The 19,475-nt window shown below is 37.6% G+C and overlaps 1 protein-coding gene across 2 annotated transcripts in view; it reads left to right on the forward strand.

The window, feature by feature from the left end:
* The window catches only part of OSBPL1A (oxysterol binding protein like 1A), a 208,100-nt gene that overhangs the window by 19,645 nt on the left and 168,980 nt on the right, over positions 1 to 19,475 (forward strand). For both annotated transcript variants that reach the window (XM_028523968.2, XM_036009197.1), the window contains exons 3-4: positions 6,775 to 6,860; positions 7,799 to 7,873. In XM_028523968.2, coding sequence (XP_028379769.1) covers positions 6,775 to 6,860; positions 7,799 to 7,873 — 161 coding nt within the window. The remainder of the gene's footprint in view (positions 1 to 6,774; positions 6,861 to 7,798; positions 7,874 to 19,475) is intronic.

Raw genomic sequence — 19,475 nt, forward strand, 5'->3', positions numbered from 1 at the left:
TTGCCAAATTCAGTTATTATGTTGAGTTGTTTTTGGTATAGACTATAGGGCTTTCTAGGTACACTATCATGTTGTCTGCAAATAATGACAGTTTTACTTCTTCCTTTTTGATTTGGATGCCTTTCATTTCTTCTTCTTGTCTGATTGCTGTATCTAGCACTTCCAGTACTATGTAGAATAAGAGTGGTAAGAGTGGACAGCCTTTTCTTATTCCTGATCTTAAGGGGAAAGCTTTTGGTTTTTTCCTGTTGAGTATATTGTTGGCTATGGTTTTTTGTATACAGCCTTTATTATGTTGAGGTGTGTTCCCTCTATTCCCACATAGCTGAGTGTTTTTTATCACAAATGCATGCTGGATTTTATCAAATGCTTTTGCAGTATCTATTGTTATGATCATGTGATTTTTGTCCTTCATTTTGTTTATGTGGTATATTACGTTTATTGATTTGCAAATATTGTACCATCCTTGCATCCCTGGGATGAATCTCACTTGATCATGGTGTATGGTCTTTTTAATGTATTGTTGGATTTGCTTTGCTAGTATTTTGTTGAGGATTTTAGCACCTATGTTCATCAGAGTTATTGGCCTGAAGTTTTCTTTCTTTGTTGTGTCTTTACCTGGTTTTGGAATTAGGATAATAACTGGTCTTGTAAATAGAGTTTGAGAGTCTTCCCTCTTCTTGAATCCTTTGGAATGGATTGAGAAGGATAGGAGTTAGTAGTTCTTCAAATGTTTGATAAAATTCACCTGTGAAGCCATCTGATTCAAGGCTTTTGTGTGCTTGGAATTTTTTGAATAATGCTCAGTTTCACTAGTTGCTATTGGTGTATTCAGGCTTTCTGCTTCTTGATTCAGTTTTGGAAGATTGTATGTTTCTAGAAATGTATCTGTTTCGCCCAGGTTGTCCAGTTTCTTGGCATATAGTTAGTTGTTCGTTGTTACTTCTTACGATCCTTTGTATTTCTGTGGTATCCGTTAAATTCTCCCCTTTCATTTCTGATATTATATATTTGGGTCCCCTCTGTAGGAGACCATTTTGGGTGGTGTGGGCCCAGCTCTCACTCGGAGATGCACAGGACCCACGCCCATGGAGAGGTTATCATGTGGGCAGTCAGGCCTGCAACGCGCCTACCAAGGCACGTACAACCCCCACCACGTCTTGTTTGTGCCCATTGTGAAGTATCTTCTGTACTCCTTGGCTCAGATCTCCATATCAGCTAAGATTCTGTTGATTATTCAGGTTTTTTTTTTGTTGGAAGATCAGCTGAGAATCTGAGGTGGGGGCTAGAGCAAGTGGACTTAGCTTCCACATACTTGGCCACCATCTTCTTCTCTAAACAGAGCTCTTAAGAAACCAATTTTATCAGCATCTTCTAGAGGTAGATATATATACACACATATATAGATAGAGTACCCAGAGACCTGATAGTTTAGCTTTTAAAATTTCAGCCATGAGACAGATACAATAAGGCTAAAATCCTCTCATTTATAACAGTTGAAGTAATTCTTTTTGTTCATATGGGTAAGGCTTTTGCTAGTTTTAGAGAAGACTTTTAAGATTTGTATTTATCCTTGATAAATAATCTGCAGGGAGGCTCTGTGTGTGTGTGTGTGTGTGTGTGTGTGTCTGCATGTGCTCCTTATGCAAGGAAACCTTTTCAGCAACTTGTGCTCTTTAAAAAGGTTCTTTCCCATGTTTCCCCCTCAGGTTTGTTTAACCTCAGACAGTTGTGGACTCTGTTTACATTCCTGATCATCCCCTGGAAGGCCTGAGGACTTGCTGAGGAAGCTTTAAAAATATCTTGTTAGACATTTAAATTCTTTCAAATTTCTGATCATGATTATTAAACTCTTCAAAATATCTGACCGGGTTTCAGGCAGGACAAACAATAAGAAATTTTTCTTTTTTTAAAGATTTTATTTATTTATTTTTAGAGAGGGAAAGGGAGGGAGTGGAGGGAGAGAGAGAGAGACAGAGAGAGAGAGAGAGAGAGAGACAGACATCAATGTGGGGTTGCTGGGGGTCATGGCCTGCACCCCAGGCATTTACCCTGACTGGGAATCAAACCTGGACACTTTGGTTCCCAGCCTGTGCTCAATCCACTGAGCTACGCCAGCCAGGACAATAAGAAATTTTAAAGCACCTGGTTAGATGGCTGAGTCTTTTCAAATCCATTTAGAACTTTTTTTTTTTTGGTGATTCTTGTTTTTTAGAAGTTTCTGCATATCAATCAAAGAATGTATTACATTGACTCTGAGAGGTTTGGAATCCTTTCTTTTAAAGGGGGAACAGGCTAGAGGTGGACTTCAAAGGAAGCTCCCCATGAATGGCTAAATTATTTAAATTATTTTGGCTAAACTGGTCCATTTCATTAAAACAGCACAGGAAGAGGAATCAAAATGTTTGTACATATAGTAACTAGAATTCCCAAGGGAGAAATTTTTAGTGGGTAAAGGTCTCATGTTAAAGACAAATTCCCTTGAGCTGCACAAAAAGACAAAAAAAGAGATATTAATCTAAAGCCCCAGGTAGCTGGACTGCCAAATGCACATTGATACGTGCACTTTTGAAAGGCAGTGATCAAAAAGCCAACACTGTCAAGATGATGGAAAATCTCCAGCTTTTTATTACATGCACATTAATGGTTTTAGTTAATCTTGGGGCCCAACTAATACCTAAGGGGGGATGTGCCATCTAACCTGTTCCATGACCAACTTATCCATGACAACATTCTTTTTTTAAGGCAGTAAATGTCTTAATGACTTTTAAATGCTGGGCTTATGCTCACCAATTTGCAGCTTGGGCTTCTAAGAGTCTCTTCACAATAGCTTTTATCTCATGCATGTAACCCACAATAAAGTTTGTTTAAATGATGCCTGTCTGGTGATATCTTCGTCAGTTTCTGGAGGGTCTGCCTGGAGAACAGGTTTGTACGATTCATACTTGAGTCCTCCCCTATGAAATTTCTTTCTTGTGACAACAAGACAACAGACACTGAGAAGGAAAGGAAAATAATATTCCAGAGGTTTGAGGAATAAGAAATGCAAGGCATTTCCTCTGAGATGGCAGCTCCAACTTAATTTTTAAATGACTGTTTATATTACTTTTCACATAATCAACATAGAAATATTATTGGTTAGAAGATACCCACTGATGTCAAGTCAAAAGTGAGAGAAGGACGCACTCATGCAGTTGAAGGTTAAGATCATCGTTTCTAGGCTGCAGGCACAAAAGTGGATCTAATTAGTTTTGCTTATAACCATGTTATAAGTGTATGTTGCTAATGGTGAGACATTCTTGCAAGTAAAATAAATACTAAAGTGCTTATATGCATAGTATACTTTACATAAATTATGAGTGGTTTTCCAAGAAATACTAAGTTTTGGAAGCAGTGTAAGAACTTATATTGGTAGTGTTAATACCTGATTCTGTCTTGTGCTGTTTTGTCACTCTGCTGCAAGTCTGAATGTGAAGTTATCTACTTGACTATTACTCATAACACCATAGCTGATGTTTCCCAGGGTTTTTGTATTCTATAGAGGGCATTGTTCTTTGTAAATGTTCTTTCTGAACGTGATATTTCTTATTCTTGAACAAAATTTTTAGATATCCTTGGTAAGTAATAAAGAATATAAAAAATATTTGTAGTATTTTAAAAATAATTTAGGATTTTGGAAATTTTGATTTCTTTATCCAGAATCCCATTTGGAACTAGGCGTGAGGAGACCGGTTCACAGGCTGTTATAGTGAGTTAGCAGAGACCATTATGGGTTACATGGGAGGTGAAGCAGTGGGAATGGTGAAAAGTAGAAAGCAGGTGAGAGTAATGCTTATTTATCACTTGAGAAACAAGGTGAATCATGGGACAATTTATTGTGAAAACAAATGCAGGAGGGGACTAGGTAGACTTTGTGTGTGCATGTGTGTATATAAGAAGACAGTTGAGTTCAGCTTTGTACTTTTCAAGCAGGAGATATTTTTGTATTATCCCAATGCAGGTGTCTAGTGGAGAGTTGGAAATGCAAATATGAATTTTGAGGTTGACAGCATATAAACAAGGTGATGGGAAAGGGCCAGGAGATATTATTGGAGATACCAATAATGAAGGACTAACCAGAGAAAGTGGAGCTTCCAGAGCACCCTCGGAAGAAGTGGCGGGACAGTGAGGGAAACCTCAGAGAACATAGGGCTGTGGGAGCCAGAGAGGCTTGAGGCCATGTTATCCAGTCCTGAACATTGTTGCCATACGGTGGCAGCTGGAAAGCACCCCTGGGATTTGGTAGCAGCATTTACTGATAACAATTGAGGACAATTTTAATGACGTGGTGGGAGGTGAACCTAGTCTACAGTGTGTGGTGGGAGCTGATGGGAAGGAAGGAAGTTGGAAAGAGTAAGTGAAGACTGGGAGTGGGCAGGGAGAGTGAGGAGGACAGTAGCTGGTAGATGGCACTGCACGGGATCGGAGAGGAGTGTGTTGCTTTTGCTGATTGAACTAAACAGAGTGTCTACTTCCTCCTTTCTATTTGCAATTGAAGGGAGAGAGGTTGAAGACAAAGGAGAAAAAGGAGTGCCCGAGCAGCAGGAAAGAGGGGGATCCAGGATACTGGAAGAGGGATTGGTGTTAGACATCAGGAGGAAAGGATGGAAGAATGCCTGGGGATAGAGGAACAGTGGTCGATTTGGTGCCAGGAAGCCCAGGGGATTCTATGAAAGCTGCTTCTCATGTGAAGCTAAGAGATGAGGTCATGTTGATGGGGAAGTGTGTGGGTAGGAGGCTTGAGAATAGTGAAGGATTGAACTGTCTCTTGTGGAATGTAGGAGAGACACCCAAATAGGGCATTATAAAAAGAATTCCCAAGCAGAGTGAGGAGGGTACGAGATCCTGAATTTATGGTGCCACGAATCCACAGGATTCTGTTACTTTTTTTTTTTGTCACCGTTTAGCAACCCAAGCGTGGTTATAGAAAAATGGAGCTAGTATATTGATCAGACATTGGGGTTTTTCTGGATTGCTGTGACAAAGACAGTGAAGCAAGGATATTAAAGATATTGGTGAAGAAATGCTGATATGAGGGATTAAGAAATGCTGGATTTATTGAAGGAAGTGACAATGTGTGTATTTACATTCATGAAAAATAATTGAGAACTGAAAGGCTGATGAAGTTGAGGAACGAGTCTGGGAGTATACCCCTGTGACAAGTTGGAAAGGGGGACGTTTGGGGAAAACTGGGCTTTCTGTGTTCATGAGTTCAGAGATGGTAATGACATCCAGGCTCTAGGACCAAGTACCCAACACTGAGCAGAGGCAAAGTTTGTGGGAAATGAGGGAGGCTGAAAAATAGAGGCCGGGATACTGAACAGTGGTAGACACCCCTATGATGGCGGCAGGATTTGTCAGGGGAGGTGGGGGGAAAGACTGTGTTGCTCAGTGAGTTGGTGAGGGATAAACCACTGGGAGGCTGCTAGGTGGCAGCAAAGAAGTGTTTGGGGGTGCTGTAGCCATGGCTTGTTGGCAGAAGTCATAAAGGAGGAGTTGTAATGTGAGTGAAGTCACTGACCAAAGACAGTGTTGTGTTTTGATGGGGAAGTTCACGTGACTTCTGTTCAGTGGGGACCAGTGGGTGTGCAGTGGGTGTGTGGACGGGAGGAGGCTCCACCTGAGGAGTAAAGGAGAGTCATTGTCAGTACAAGCTAGGGTTTGGTTAAGAACAGAAGGTAAAAGAAATGTTCCTGAAATAGACTGAGGCTCCAGGATTTATTTTCTCTGGTTTCTCTAGAGGGCACATATATAAGAGACAACAGTTATGGAAATTTGGGTAAATGGCAAACTATCACAGGGACAGTTGTTAGAGGCCTGTTCTGGGTACACAGGTTGGTGACCTAGGTTGGCTCAAATCCAGGAGCTGAAGACAGGCATTAAAGGTCCAACTCCTCCCCAGGAGTGCCCCCTGGGACTTTGATAGAGCTTCCAGGGTGCCGGGCTTTGGAGATTTGATGGGCTGTATCCACTCAAGCTTGATGTGAAATTCTGGTTAGCCTTTGGAGCTATCCAAATTCTGAGCTATAGGGCACAACCCCCACTAGCCCCCTGCTCCATTCTTTTTTATTCTTTTCTAAATTGATTTAGTTTATTCATTTCAGTTTTTGCAACACTCTTTTGTTTTATACCTCTTCTCAGCTCTGCTGCTAGGATCTCACATTTCATTGCCTTTAACTTTGGTTCTTGTTATCTAGTTGGACTCCAGCAACCCAATATCCTCATTACCTGAGATTTTATCTGAAGTCAAGACTCCATTTCCAGTCACTATTTACTGAGCTAACAGCTTTCCAAATGCTGTGGGAAAAATTCTGTGTCAATTTAACACTTCCATGTTATAGTTTTCCAAAGAGAGGTTCTTTTCATGAAAATACTGTGCCAAGAACATCACATCTACTAGATGACAGCGAGATGGTTGTTAGACTCAGAACCTTAGAATCAGCAGCCACTTGTGATCATCTCATTTGAAAGTAACCCTTCATATCTTTTCCCACCCTTTCAGGAATGAGGACATCGACTTAGGACCCTGGCCGCAGAACCTGGGCCTTGCAAGTGCTAATTCATTACATTGTCTACCTTTTTCCTCTCCCACATCTTGTGTCCGCCACTCATCCGCAGTGCAGTGTGAAAAAGCCTTTGATCAATGTACTGAAGTAGCCTGTTACAGAGAAATTAATTTTATTGTAAAATCACCTACATTATCTCTAAAAATACTTTGTTTTTTTCCATTTTTAGGAAGAAGTAAGTCTAATTTGGGCTGGGCACCTCTTCATCTGGCATGCTATTTTGGACATAGACAAGTGGTTCAGGATCTGTTAGAGGTATATTTATAGCTTTAATTTTTAAATAAATATAACATTGTTATGGAAATTATAAAAGTCTTAGGGAAGCCAACTGAGTCGTGATTTCTTTTTTTCAAAGCAATGGCTCCTCACTGAAGACACTAATTGGTTTTTACTAAATATATGAGTTAGGTTAACATGATTAATTAAATTCTGTTTTTTAGTCATTTGATATGTACAGTATTGGCTATTTTTTTCAAGTTAAAAAAAGTGTTATTGTTGCTCTGTTACAGTTGTCCCAATTGTTCCCCCTTTGCCCTCCTCTGCGCAGCCCAGCCCCTGCTCCCACAGTCCATCCCCACACCGTGATTTTTACAGTATTGACTTTTTAAAATTGCAAAAGTGGACACATGAATTATTGAAAATATTATTGATTTTCAGTTTTTTGAGCATAACAGTTACAAAAATAACCAAAGCACATCCTAAGTAATTAAAAAATAATTTCAGAGTTTCTTAATGAGTACCATATAATTTAAGACTTCATATTTCTCAATTCTTTGGCTAATTTTCACAGCTTGGAATTTCTGAAATTGGGTTGCATCTCAAAAATGATGTGTACATTTAAATGGTGTCACCTTTTTTTACCTCTGAAAACTTATTAAATTGGTGGCAAAAATATAGTATTTCACTCAGAAATGGTTTGCCTTTTTAAAAAATATGACCATTTCTAAAGTTGAATGAAGGTGTATGGATGTTCAAAGGAAAGTAGCTTTTTGTTTTTCTACTGATCAGATAGATTTTGACCTTTCAGGAAGTTTACTATTTACTTTTACTATGGAATGCATTTATTTTTACTAGTGACAACCAATCAACATTAACAATAATTTTTGAAATTTTTAATATATTTTAAGAGATTATTTTCACATTTGTATATTTCTTAATATGTGAAGGATGTTTAAAGTTTTCCTATTTACTAGGCTGGTGCAGAAGTAAATGTATTGAATGACATGGGAGACACACCGCTTCATCGGGCTGCTTTTACAGGACGAAAGGTGAAAACATTCTGTATTCTCTTTTCAGTGTTTTGCAAGTGAAATGTGGAAGGGCCATCACAAATAATCTCTCTTTTATAGCCCTATGAACTGTAACTGGGAAAAGGCACAAAAATGCATAAACCAGCACTTTGGCTTAAAAGGCCATAAGCTTTTAGCATTGTACAGTGAGGTCAAGGATGAAGGTCATGGAGACTTCCACTCTAGCATCCCTGCTAGGAGCTCATTCTGTCTCTGCTTATGTACTACAGGGATGGGAAACTCCTAATTGTTCCTTTTTTAAAAAAATACAGTTGCTTAGAGGAATAGTTTATATTGCACAGAATTCACCTGCTATAAGTGTACATTTCAGTGATTTTTAGTACATTGACACATCTCTGCAACCATCACCACAGCCCAGTTTTAGAACATTTATAGCTATCACTGATTTGCTGTCTGTCTCTAGATATATGCTGTTTGTAGAAATTTCTTAGAAATGGAATCATGAAAACTTGTATCTGGCTTCTCTTTAGCATAATGTTGAAGTTCATCCATGCTGTAGCAAGTATCAGTAATTGGTTTTTACGACTAATATTTTGTTGTATGGATATACAATATTTTAAAAATCTGGTCACTGTTTATTGGAAAGACTCTGCCCTTGGGATGGCCTTGGCACCTTTATTGGAATGAATTGACCATAAATGTAAGGGTTTACTTTTGGACTTTTATTCTCTGTCTGCCTGTCCTTATACCAGTATCACATTATCTTTATTACAGTAGCTTTATAATTAAGTTTTGATATTGAGTAGTAGAAGTTCTCCAACTATGATCTTCTTTTAAAAAATTATTTTGGCTATTCTCAGTCAAAAGTTGGCATGTCTGTATAAATTTTAGGATCATCTTGTCAATTTCTCTAAGGACACCTATTAGAGTTTTGATAGAAATTGTGTTATCTTGAATCTATAGACCAATTTGGGAAGAAATGCCATGTTAAAAATATTGAGTCATCAAGTCCATGAGCATGAAATACTTCTCCATTTATTTAGATCTTCTTTAATCTCTCTCAACAGTGTTTTGAAGCTTGCACTGTACAGATCTTGTACTCCTTTTGTTAAATCTTTTTCTGTGCTTTTTAATTTTTTTATGCTGTTTTGAATGTAATTTTCCTCTTGATTTTCTTTTTCGCTACTATATAGAAAGACAGTTAATTTTTAGTATTGATCTTGTATTCTATGTCCTTGTTGAACTGACCAGTTTTATTAGGTTTTGGTAGATACCATAGCATTGTCTAAATACTTGATCACATTGTTTACAAATAAAGACAAGTGTGCTTCTTCCTTTCTAATCTGGATGCTTTCCCCTTCTTTATTTTACTGGCTAGATTCCATTACAGTGTTGAAATATTGAATAAATATGGTGAGAGCAGAAATCCTTGTCTTGGTTTTTGATCTTAGGGGAATAGCATCTAGTCTTTTACCAATAAATGTGATATTAGGTGTAACTTTCTTTTAGGTGCTCTTTATTAGGTTGAGGAAGTTTCTTCTATTTCTACTTTGAGAATTTTTGTCATGAATAGGTGTCAAGTGTTTTTCCTCTGTCTTTTGAGATGAACATGTGATTTCTGTTCATTAGTCTATTAATATGGTGTATTGCATTAATTGATTTGGGATGTTAAGCCAACTTTACATTCCTGTATAAGTCCCATTTGGTATTGGCTACTAATTCTTTTTATATGTTACTGGAATCTGTTAATATTGTTTTTGGGTCTGTATTTATGAGAGATATTGCTGTATAGTTTTCTTGAGATATGTTTGTTCATAGAATGAGCTGGGAAATGTTCTTCCTGTCACTGTTTTTTGAAATACATCATGAAGGATTGGTATTACTTCTTTAAATATTTGGTGGTATATACCAGTAAAGTCATCTAAGCTTGGACTTTCTGTAAAGGAAGATTTTTAAATTACTAAATCAGTGAATTATTTTATATAGCTCCGTTCAGATTTTCTATTTCTTTCTGAGTTTTGGTTACTTTGTCTTTATAGGTTTTTCTCCATTTCACTAAGTTGTTTAATTTGTTGTCATGAAGGCAATAGTATTCTCCTGTACTTCTTTCCATATCTGCAGGATTAGTAATGTTTTATTTCTGTTTTTGGTAATTTGGGTATTCTCTCTTTGCCTTGGTTAGTTTGGCTAAAAATTTATCAATTTTATTGATCTTTTCAAAGAACTAATATTTGGTTTCATTGACATTCTGTACTGTTTTTATTTTATTGTGCTCTAATTATTTTTCTTTTTGCTTTCTTTTCATTTCCTATTCCTCTGTTTTTTTAAGGGCTTTTTTTAAAATAAAGATTTTATTTATTTATTTTTAGAGAGAAGGGAAGGGAAGGAGAAAGAGAGGGAGAGAAACATCAGTGTGTGGTTGCCTCTCACCCCCCCCCCCCCCAACTAGGGACCTGGCCTGCAACCCAGGCATGTGCCCTGGCTGGGAATCAAACCAGCAACCCTTTGGTTTGCAGGCTGGCACTCAATCCACTGAGCCACACCAGCCAGGGCTCCTATTCCTCTTTTTGTTCATTAAAGACTTAGATTATTTTTTTTATTTTTATTTTTTTTATAAAGTAAAAAATGGAGTTTTTTTTTAAAGATTTTATTTATTTTTAGAGAGGGAAGGGAGGGAGATAGAGAGAAACATCAATGTGCGGTTGTTGGGGGTCATGGCCTGCAACCCAGGCATGCACCCTGACTGGGAATCGAACCTGCGACACTTTGGTTCGCAGCCCACGCTCAATCCACTGAGCTACGCCAGCCAGGAAGACTTAGATTATTGATTTGAGTTTTTTGTTCTTTTTCAGTAGAGGGATTTATTTTAAAGCTATGATTTTCCCTTTTAGCTGCATGTAGGAAATTTGGATATGTGTTTTTTTGTTTTTATTCTTTTTGAGATATTTTCTAATTCCTTTATGTAGTATAGTATTTGATCTATCTTGGATAATGTTTCTTATTAGGGTGGGGTATTCTGTAAATGTTCATTAGGTTAAGTTAGTTGATAAGGCTATTATCTTAACTGATTTTCTGTTTGGTTATTTTATCAAATAGAGAGAGTATGGTATTGTGGGTATGTTGGGTTACATGGTAAAGCAAAATTAAAGTTACAGACGGAATTGAGGTTGGTAATCAGCTGACTTTAAGACAGGAAAATTAATCTGGGTGAATCCACTGTAATCACAAAAGTCCTTAAAAGTGTAAGAGGGAGGCAGAAGAGGAGTCATAGTTGAGAGGGAGATGTGCCTCTGAGAGAATGGTCAGAGAGATGTAGCATTTCTGGCTTGGAAAGGGAGGAAGGGCACCATGAGCCAAGGAATGTGGGCAGCTTTTAGAAGCTGGAAAAAAAAAGCAAGGAGATGAATTTTCCTCGACAGCTTCCAAGAGGAAGCCCTGCTGACACTTTGATTCTAGCCCAGTGAGACCCATTTTGGACTTCTGAAATACAGAACTGTAATATAACAGATTTGTGATGCTTTGATCTGCCAAGTTTATGCTAAATCATTACAGCAGCAATAGAAAACTAACATACTTTAATGGGAGCCTCATGCTACCAGATTTGTGGGCTTGCTGTTTGTTTCCTACTGAATTTGCTAATTTGCCGACAATGCCTGTTGGCCTTTTGCTCCAAATCAAGTCAGTTCCCTCTGGCAGCAAAGCTAGTGGTTTTCACTGACAGCCTTGGCTGGTCAAACTTCTGTGGGGAAGGGTTGGAGGATGGGAGTAGCCTGTGACTAGATGGCAAAAGACTCCTGGTGCTCTTACCTGAAGTTCTAGTTCCTTTTGAGTGTGCCTCTCCATTTATTTTGGACTTCAGTGCATATCCAGCACCGTGAAATGAGGTTTTATAATTTTGTTCAGTTTTATAACTAAGTTTTAGAATGACAATTCTCAGATCTCTTCATATTGCTATAGTGAAAAGTTCCTTCATCCCCTTTTCCTGATAATTTTTTGATTCTTTGAATAATTTTATAAATTAACTATGACATAGGGTATCTGAGGTCAGTCTGGGAAAAGTCCAGCCATTTGTTAACATATCAAGAATGGGTTGTGCCACATCAGTGCAATCTGGCAGCCAAGGAGAGTGGACTGGAATGTGTATCCATGAACAATGATGACTTCACCGTACTAGTTAGTCACTGGGGGTGGTAGATGCCGTTGAGTGAGCAGGTGTACTGTGCGGCTGTTGCATTCAAAATTACATAGTAAGTAGAGCAACAAATGCACACCAAATTTTGCATTAAGCTTGAACATTCCTCCATGGAGACTATTTGGATGATTCAAAAGGCCACAGCTATGGGAAACTGGTGATTGGCAGCTTCATCACGACAACATGCCTGCTCATGCATCATGTCTCATGAAGAGTATTTTGGCAAAACATCAAATCACCCATGTGACTCAGCACCCCTACAGCCCAGATTTGGCACCTTGTGACTTCTGGCTTTTTGTAAAACTAAAATCACCTTTGAGAGGGAAGAGATTTCAGACCATTGATGAGATTCAGGAAAATATGATGGGGTAGCTGATGGCAACTGGGAGAACTGTGTGAGGTCCCAAGGTGCCTACTTTAAAGGGGACTGAGGTATCATTATCTTATTGTACAATGTTTCCTGTATCTTCAATAAACGTCTCTATTTTTCATATTACATGGCTGTATACCTTCTGGACAGGCCTTGTATTTCTTAGGTATTCTGATTATTGACTGTATACTAACATGATTCCTAAAGGTTATTTTTATTTTTTTATTGTTTATTCTATTGCAGTATCCCAGTTTTCCCACCTTTGCCTTCCTCTGTCCAGCACACCCCTGCTCCCACAGTCTGTCCCCACACTGTTGTCCATGTCCATGGGTCACTCATGTATGTTCATTGACTAATCCTTACCTCTTTTTTTCACCATTCCCCCTTCCCCTCTTTTCTCTGGCAGCTGTCAGTCTGTCCCCTGTTTCTATGTCTCTGGTTTTGCTTTGTTCATTTGTTTATTTTGTTCATTAGATTCCTCTTGTAAGTGAGATCATATAGTATTTGTCTTTCAATGACTGCCTTATTTCACTTAGCATGATAATCTCCAGTTCCATCCATGCTGTCACAAAGGATAGGAATTCCTTCTTCTTCCTTTTTGCTCTGTAGTATCCCATTGTGTAAATGTACCACAGTTTTTTAATCCATTCATCTCCTGATGGGCACTTGGGCCATTTTTAATACTTGGCTATTGTATATAGTGCTGCTATGAACATAGGGGTACATAAGGTCTTTTGAACTGGTGTTTTGGGATTTTTAGGGCATATTCCCAGCAGAGAAATTGCTGGGTCAAAAGGCAGTTCCATTTTTAATTTTTTTAGGAAATCCCATACTGTTTTCAACAGTGGCTGCACCAGTCTGCATTCCCACCAACAGTGCACTAGGGTTCCTGTTTCTCTGCATCCTTGCCAGCACTTGTTATTTGTTGATTTATTAATGATAGCCATTTTGGCAGGTGTGAAGTGATATCTCATTGTGGTTTTAATTTGCATCTCTCTAATGGCTAGTACTATTGAGCACTTTTTCATATGTCTGTGGGCCCTCTGTATGTCCTCCTTGGAGAAGTGTCTATTCAGATGTTTTACCCATTTTTAAGTTGGATTGTTAGTCTTCCTGGTATCAAATCATCTTAGTTCCTTATATATTTTGGAGATCGAACCTTTGTCTGAGGTATCATTAGTAAATATGTTCTTCTATATGTCATTTCCCTTCACTTTGATGATGATTTCTTTGTGCAGAAGCTTTTTAATTTGATGTAGTCCCATTTGTTTATTTCTTCCATTATTTCCCTTGCCCTAGGAGCTATTTTGGCAAAAATATTGCTATGTGGGATATCTGAAATTTTATTACTTATTTTTTGTCTAGGATTTTTATGGTATCACTATGTTTAAATCTTTTATCCATTTTGAATTTATTCTGCTATATGGTGTAAGTTGGTGGTCTAGTTTTATTTATTTATTTTGCATGTACCAGTCCAGTTTTCCCAACACCATTTATTGAAGAGACTATTTTTACTCTATTGTATGCTCATGCCCACTTTGTCAAATATTAATTACTGTAGAGGCATGGATTTATTTCTGGTCTCTCTATTCTGTTCCCTTGATCTATGTGTCTGTTCTTATACCAGTACCAGACTATTTTGATTACAGTGGCCTTGTAATATAGTTTGATGTTAGGTATTGTGATTCTTCCTACTTTTTTCTTCTTTCCCATGATTGCTGTGGCTGTTTGGGGTCTTTTTAGTTTCCATACAAATTTTTGAAATATTTGTTCTAGATGTGTGAAATATGCCATTGGTACTTTAATAGGAATTGAGTTGAATCTATAGATTGCTTTGGGTAGTACGGACATTTTAATGATATTACTTCTTCCAATCCATGAACATGGTATATGACTCCATTTGTTTGTGTCTTCCTCACTTTCTTTCTTCAGTGTTCTTTGGTTTTTTGAGAACAGTCTTTTACTCTTTGGTTAAGTTTATTCCTAGGTACTTTGTTTGTATTTTTTATTTTTTTGTTGCTATAGTCAGTGGGATTTTTTTCTTAGTTTCCCTTACTGATAGTTCATTATTGGTATACAAAAATGCCATTGATTTCTGAATATTGACTCTGTATCCTGCTACTTTGTTGAATTCACTTGTTAGGTGAGTCATTTTTTGGTGGAACCTGTAGGGTTTTCTGTGTACACTGTCATGTCATCTGCAAATCATGATAGTTTTACTTCTTCCTTCCAGTTTGGATGCCTTTTATTTCTTCTTGTCTAATCACTGTGGCTAGGAGCTCCACCATGTTGAATGAGAGTCTTAAAAGCAGGATCCTTGTCTTGTTCCTGATCTTAAGGAAAACACTTTTAGTTTTTGCCCATTGAGTATAATGTTGGCAGTAGATTTTTTATATACAGCCTTTATTATTTTGTGGTATGCTTCCTTTATAGCCACTTTGCTGAGTGCTATTTTTTAATCATAAATGGGTGCTGGATTTTTTTAAAGGTTTTATTAATTTTTAGAGAGAAGGAGAGAGAGAAAGAGGACAGAAACATCAATGTGTGGTTGCCTCTTGTGCACCTCCTACGGGTGACCTCATCTGCAACCCAGGCATGTGCCCTGACTGGAAATCAAATTGGTGACCCTTTGGCTCATAGGTCTGCACTCAATCCATAGAGCCACACGAGCCACCACTGGTGCAGGATTTCATCAACTGCTTTTACTGCATCTGTTGATATGATTGTGTGATTTTTGTCTTTTCTTTTGTTTATGTGATGTATTACATTTATTGATTTGTGAATATTGTACCATCCTTGCATCCCTGGGATAAATCCTACTTGATCATAATGAATGATCTTTTTAATGTATCATTGGATCTGCTTTGCTAGTATTTTGTTGAGGATTTTAGCATCTATGTTCATCAGAGATATTGGCCTGTAATTTTCTTTGTTTGTTGTGTCCTTACCTAGTTTTGAGATTAAGGTAAATCTGGCCTCTTAGAAAGAGTTTTGGCGTCTTTCCTCTTTAATTTTTTGGAATAGTTTGAGAAGTATAGGTGTTCTTCTTTGAATGTTTGGTAAAATTTGCCCGTGAAGCCCAGATCTAGGACTTTTATGTGTTGGTAGTTTTTTGATTACTGTTTCAATTTTGCTAGTTGTTATTGGTCTAATTTGGTTTTCTGCTTCTTCCTGATTTAGTTTTAGAAGATTGTATGTTTCTAGAAATTTATCCATTTCGCCCAGGTTGTCCAATTTCTTGGCAAATAGTTTTTCTTAGTAATTTCTTACAATCCTTTCTATTTCTGTGGCATCAGATGTAACTTCTTCTTTTTCATTTCTGATTATATTTATTTGGGTCCTATCTCTTTTTATTTTGCTGTGTCTAGTTAATGGTTTGCCAGTTTTGTTTATCTTTTCAAAGTACCAGCTCCTGGATTCATTGATCCTTTGAATGGGATTTTTAGTCTCTATGTCATTTAATTCTGCTTTGATCTTGATTATTTCCTTTTTTCTGCTGCTTCTGGCTTTGTTTGTTGTTATTCCTCCAGTTCTTGTAGGTGTAGAGTTAGGTTGTTTGTGATTTTTCAGTCTCCTCTAGGTAGGCCTGTATTGCTATGAACTTCCCTCTCAGGACTGCCTTCACTTTGTTCCATGGGTTTTTTGTTTGTTGTGTGTTCATTTTCATTTGTTTCCAGATACTTTTTTAATTTCTTCCTTGATATCATTTTTAACCTATTCATTATTTAATAACATTTACCCAGCCTCCATATATTTGAATATTTTTTAGTTTTTTTCCCTTGAGGTTGGTTGTTAGTTTTAAGCCATTGAGATCCAAGAAGATGCTTCATATCATTTCAATTTCTTGAATTTGTTGAGCCTTGTTTTGTGGCCTACCAGGTGGACTGTCTTTGAGAATGATCAATGTGCATTCAAGAAAAATGTGTATTTTGCTTCTTTGGGGTCAAATGTTCTACACATATCAATTAAGTACATTTGATCTAGGATGTTAAGTTCTGCAGTATTTTTTTAAAAGATTTTAATTATTTATTTTTAGAGAGAGGGGAAAGGAGGGAGAGAGGAAGAGAAACATCAATATGTGGTTGCCTCTTGCTGGCTCCCTACTGGCGACCTGGCCCGCAACCCAGGCATGTGCCCTGACTGGGAATCAAACCAGAGTTCCTTTGGTTTGCGCGCCGGCATTCAGTCCACTGAGCCACACCAGCCAGGGTGATTTTGCCATATTTTTGTTGATTTTTTTGTTTGGAAGATCTATTCATTGTTGACAATGAGGTGTTAAAATCCCCTACATTGACTATCTCTTAAAGTCCTTCAATATTTTCTTTATATATTTAGGTGCACTTATATTGGGTACCTATATGTTTACAAAAGTTATATCCTCTTGTTGGACTACTGCCTTAAGTATTATGTGGTGACCGTTTGTCTCTTGTTATGGCCTTTGTTTTGAAGTCTGTTTTGTCTGATATAAGTATTGCTACAGCAGATTTTTTTCATGTCCATTTGCATGGAATGTTTTTTTCCATACCCTTATTTTCTGCCTGCATATATCTTTTGTTCTGATGTGGGTCTCTTGTAGACTGCATATGTGTGGGTCATGTTTTCTTTTTCTTTTTTTTCTTTTTTTAAGAAGTATTTTACTTATTGTTATAGAGATGGAAAGGGAGGGAGAAAGAGAAGGAGGTGGGTTGTGTTTTCTTACCCATTCAGCTACATTGTGTCTTTTGGTTGGAGCATTTAATACACTTATATTTAAGGTTACTATCAATAGGCACTTATTCATTGCCATTTTTTCTCTTTGTACCTGTATTTCCCAGGTCCTCTCTCTATTTCTTCTTCTCCCACTCACCTCCCCACCTTCCTCCTCATAGCAGTCCCTTTAGCAACTCTTACAATACTGTCTTGGTGGAGGTGTGCTGTTTTAGCCTTCTTTTGTCTGGGAAGCTCTTTATTTTGCCTTCTATTTTTAAGTGAGAGCCTTGCTGTTCAGAGTAGTCTTGGTTTCAGGTCCTTGCTTTTTATTACTTAGAATATTTTGTACCAATCCCTTCTGCTTTGTAGTGTTTCTATTGAGAAATCAGCTGACAGTCTTATCAGAGCTCTCTTGTATATTACTAGCTGTTTCTTTCTTGCTGCTTTTAAGATTCTCTCTTTGTCTTTACATTTTGCCATTTTGATTGTAATGTGTTTAGGAGTAGGTTCATCTCTTTGGGTTCATTTTCACTGGTACCCTCTGTGCTTCCTGAACTTGCATGACTTTTTCCCTCACTAGGTTAGGGAGGTTTTCTGTCATTATTTTTTCAAACAGGTATTCTATCCCTTGCTCCTTTCCTTCTCCTTCTGAAATCCCTATGATGCAAATATTGTTATGTTTCACCTTGTTCCAAAGCTCCCTTAAACTATCCTCATTCTTTTTTAATAAGAGATTAAAAAGAATTCATTTTTTTTCTAACTGGGTGTTTTTTTTCTACTTTTTCAACTTGCTGATTTGATCATCTGCTTTCTCTAGCCTGTTTTTAATTCTATCTACTGTATTCTTCATTTCAGATATTTCATTCTTCGTTTCCAACTTGTTCTTATTCAAGGTTTCTATGTGCTTTGTCATGCCAATGTAGGTCCCATGATGTTCCTTGTAGTTCTAAGCTCCTTGAGCATCCTTATAACCATTACTTTGAACTCTATGTCTGATAAATTGCATGCCTTGATTTCACTTAGTTCTTTTTCTGAAGATTCCTCCTTTTCCTTCATTTAAGGGTTGTTTCTTTGTCTCCCCATTTTAGTTGTCTCTTTGTGTTTGTTTCTATGTATTAGATTGATCTACTTTGACTCTCTGTTTTATAGAGTGGCCTTGTGTGTTAGGACACCTGTGGGACCCAGTGGTGCAGATTCCTTAATCTCCTGAACTGGATGCTGTAGGAATGGCCTCTGTGAGTTATGTGGACTTTCCTGTTGTATTTGGGTCCTGATTATTATTGGCCCATTTGTTGCTGGTAACTCCCCTCTGTCTCACTGGCAAGAGGCTCAACCCCCACCACATGTTGTACACTGTTATATAGGTGTTGGTGGAAGAAAGCAAAACAACACAAAAAAATACCAAAGCAAGCAACCGCCCTTGATTACCACATTAATATCAACCACAGAGAGCAAGTAGATAGAGCTTCCACTTGCAGTTATCTTGGAACCCCAATAAATAAAATCTTACTCTCAAGGCTTTACATTGGGCCCAGTGGTTGTCCAGCTGTAGAATACAATCCATAGTCACGCATTAGGCCTGCAGCAGCCCCCCGCCTGCCTGCATCTGCATGTGCCCCTAAAGGTTATTTTAAAATCCCATAATTGGAAAATTTTTATATTTATCATGAGTTTAATAAATTTATTACATTTTATACCTTTCATTCTAATGACTAGATTTAACTCATTTTTATATAAATTATCATAAATCAGCCCTTTAAACATGTGCTAAGTGTGTATGAATTAGGACATTTTACATCATTCCAGTATATTTGGTAATATGTTGATAGTGGTGAACCAGATATGGAGCCTTATTAAAGCCAAGAATAAAGTACCTTTTACAGTGAGACAGTAAAAAGTAAAGGTAGTGGGTTAATTGCTATGCTGGACTTCTATGGAGTTTCAGTAGTTTAATTATCCTGACCATTAATAAAGTATTTGCTGTTTTCCCTTTATAGCTGCACTTCTCCTTGTTTTCTGTGTACTTACGTTCTTTGTCATCTCTTTCTTTGTGGCTGAAGTTACCCATTCTTGAAAGTGCAGCTCAGATGCTGTCTGCACAAATTCTTTCCTCGCTTCCTGAATCTGGAAGGAAGCTATGTTTTTCTGGATTTCCCAGGTGCATTATTGTACTTTCATTCATCATCTTTGCATTATAGTGATTGTTAGATATGTCTTAATTCTACTACTAGATTGCAGTAATCTTGCTTTCAAGGAATTAACACCTTTCATTTGCTGTATCATCCACTAGTACCCCCAAGTCTTACTGCCCCTCTCTGTCATCACCTAGAAAAAATCAGTTCATTTACCTCTGCTTGGTTCTTTACATA

Source organism: Phyllostomus discolor, chromosome 9, assembly GCF_004126475.2.
Source record: "Phyllostomus discolor isolate MPI-MPIP mPhyDis1 chromosome 9, mPhyDis1.pri.v3, whole genome shotgun sequence".
In the NCBI taxonomy this organism is placed as follows: domain Eukaryota; kingdom Metazoa; phylum Chordata; class Mammalia; order Chiroptera; family Phyllostomidae; genus Phyllostomus; species Phyllostomus discolor.